The sequence below is a fragment of the Anopheles coustani genome, chromosome 2, assembly GCF_943734705.1.
Source record: "Anopheles coustani chromosome 2, idAnoCousDA_361_x.2, whole genome shotgun sequence".
In the NCBI taxonomy this organism is placed as follows: Eukaryota; Metazoa; Arthropoda; class Insecta; order Diptera; family Culicidae; genus Anopheles; species Anopheles coustani.
This window is the reverse complement of record NC_071289.1, coordinates 38,780,257-38,782,253: the sequence shown is the minus strand read 5'-3', so window position 1 is coordinate 38,782,253 and position 1,997 is coordinate 38,780,257. Positions and strand designations below refer to the sequence as shown.

General features: G+C 51.5%; 1 protein-coding gene across 1 annotated transcript; it reads left to right on the top strand.

Annotated features, from left to right (window-relative positions):
* The first annotated feature begins 273 nt into the window (after positions 1-273).
* LOC131264367 (cytochrome b5 domain-containing protein 1) lies at positions 274-1,147 on the top strand. The gene is made up of 3 exons (XM_058266670.1): positions 274-417; positions 569-913; positions 980-1,147. Exons 1-3 carry the CDS (start codon positions 274-276, stop codon positions 1,145-1,147), a joined length of 657 nt encoding a protein of 218 aa, XP_058122653.1.
* Positions 1,148-1,997: the final 850 nt, after the last annotated feature.

Below are 1,997 nucleotides of genomic sequence, written 5' to 3'. Positions count from 1 at the left end.
GTCGGCCTGCTCCTTGGCCTTCAGGGAGAATGGCCACCTTGGTCGAAAATGAAACGAAAACAAAATGATTGATTTCCCGGCGTGTGTATGTCATATTGGACGTTGGCGTTTTGCTTCCTGGATCGAACGTATCGAGATCTAGAAGGCGTCGATCGTAGCGGTCCGTGTTGACGAAGGGAAAGAGTTTCTGACTAATTTGTTTGTTATTGTGGTTCCTAAATTTGTTGCACTAAAGAAGACCCGGAGTTCGGCGCAGAAGTTTTCCTTTTCCTCATGTCACCGGGCGCATACTTCCTGCGCGATGAAGTCGTTATCCACAACGACACGTCCAGTGCGTGGGTCATCGTCCACGGAACGGTCATCGATGTGTCGCCGTTGTTTCGAGCCGCTCACGAGCAGAAACTCCCGCTGAAGAAGGTACGCCGAAACAAACAACAGCGTCTCGGGGCGGTTTGGTTTTGTTTTTTGGCAATAATCTTACTTTATAGCTTTCCTTTCCGCTGCCCGGCGTGAACCGAGTGAGAGGTTTAACGGTCGTTTTCTCCCCCTCCATCCCTCTCTTCCCCAGAGCCTCCGGTGGCTGCTGGCGTTGGCGGGCAAAGACTTGAGCGCGTTCTTCCACTCCGGCCTCGCGCCGATCGAGCGCGTCAATCGAAACGGCGAACGGGTTCCGGTCTTTGTGCCCGCTATGGAGCGTAATCCTGCCACCGGCCTCCGCTGGCCACGCGATCCTTCCCTCGTCCTCGGCCGCATCACGTTCCGCCCGTGTCCGCTCCGGATCATCAACGCGCTGACATTCCACGCGACGGAAATGGTCGTTTGCTACGAAGATACGATCGTGCGGATCCGCGACAAGTTCCTCCGCTACAACGACAACGCGGCGCAGTATGAGTGGCGCAAGGATCTGGCGTTCGTATGTGCTATAAACCACCGCACCTTTCTTAACCCCAAGCGCTAATTATTTCCTTTTTCTCGCCAGGGCCAGCAGGAGGGAAAACTGCACATGGAAAAGACGCTCGCTGGGAATGGCTTCCAGATCGATCTGCACTTTAGACCCGTATCGGTAATTTGGATTTTTTACATTCTCCCTCCGAACGACTGGATTGAAAAGTCGGACTCAAAAATGTCGTTCACCCGCAGTAGCTAAATTCAAACAAACTGAAACCCACCACGGAGAAGGGGCAAACAAAAAGCCCTAACGATCTCCGCAAATGCGTGTTGGAGTGCGGGTGAAATGAAGGTGGAAGATCTGAGTCGGAGAGAAAGCCTCCCGGCAGCAGGCAAATTACAATATAATAGAAATTCTTGAAATTTTTCCGAAGACCCGCTTTTTCCACATTTCCGCGCTGCCAGCTCCATCGGCTGTAACGGAGACATGAAAGAGGAAAATAGAAATGGACCACCGGAAGGTGTCATTTTCCACCCACCGAGTTTCGAGGCACTCGTGACATTGTGGGCCTCTAGAGCTGTGCTTGGTGTGTTACTATTTAACCTTCCCGTTCTCATCACGCACACTTCCGAGCCAGCCCCTGGAATGTGTCTATCTTCACCGACCTGGGAGCATCAGTTGCTTTTCTCCCCTCCCTCTGGTGGATACTTTCTTTAAGCTTTGTTTGTTTGCTTTGTTGTTCTCAGCATCCGCCATTAATTTATGACTCCAACACGAGCCACCCGAAAACTGTTGGCCGGTTAGAAAACGGTCTTGTGTCCCCGAGCAAAGCGGCAAGCGCACCGGAATGCGCAAGGTAATTTGTCAATCCGCGCTGAGTGCTCAATTAATTCGGTGTAAATACTTCCGCGCCGGATCGGGTGCTACCGGGTGGATGAAGGAAGAACGGGAGCTTTTCTTAGTCCGAGTTGGGGTTTGGTTGCATTTGCATCCGAAAGAAAGGGCTGCAAATGGGTGAGTAAAAGCGCTGGCAGTGTTTGCCTAATGTTCGGTTTTACCTAATTAGACCTTATCGCAGATTATTTGGTGGTTTATTGCCGTTTTTTGG

Excerpts from the sequence above, each read along its gene's own strand:
- LOC131264367 (XM_058266670.1), top strand. The coding sequence starts at position 274 with ATGTCACCGGGCGCATACTTCCTGCGCGATGAAGTCGTTATCCACAAC. Across the intron at positions 418-568 it reads AGAAACTCCCGCTGAAGAAG|AGCCTCCGGTGGCTGCTGGC; the intron begins GTACGCCGAAAC and ends TCTCTTCCCCAG. Across the intron at positions 914-979 it reads GGCGCAAGGATCTGGCGTTC|GGCCAGCAGGAGGGAAAACT; the intron begins GTATGTGCTATA and ends TTTTCTCGCCAG.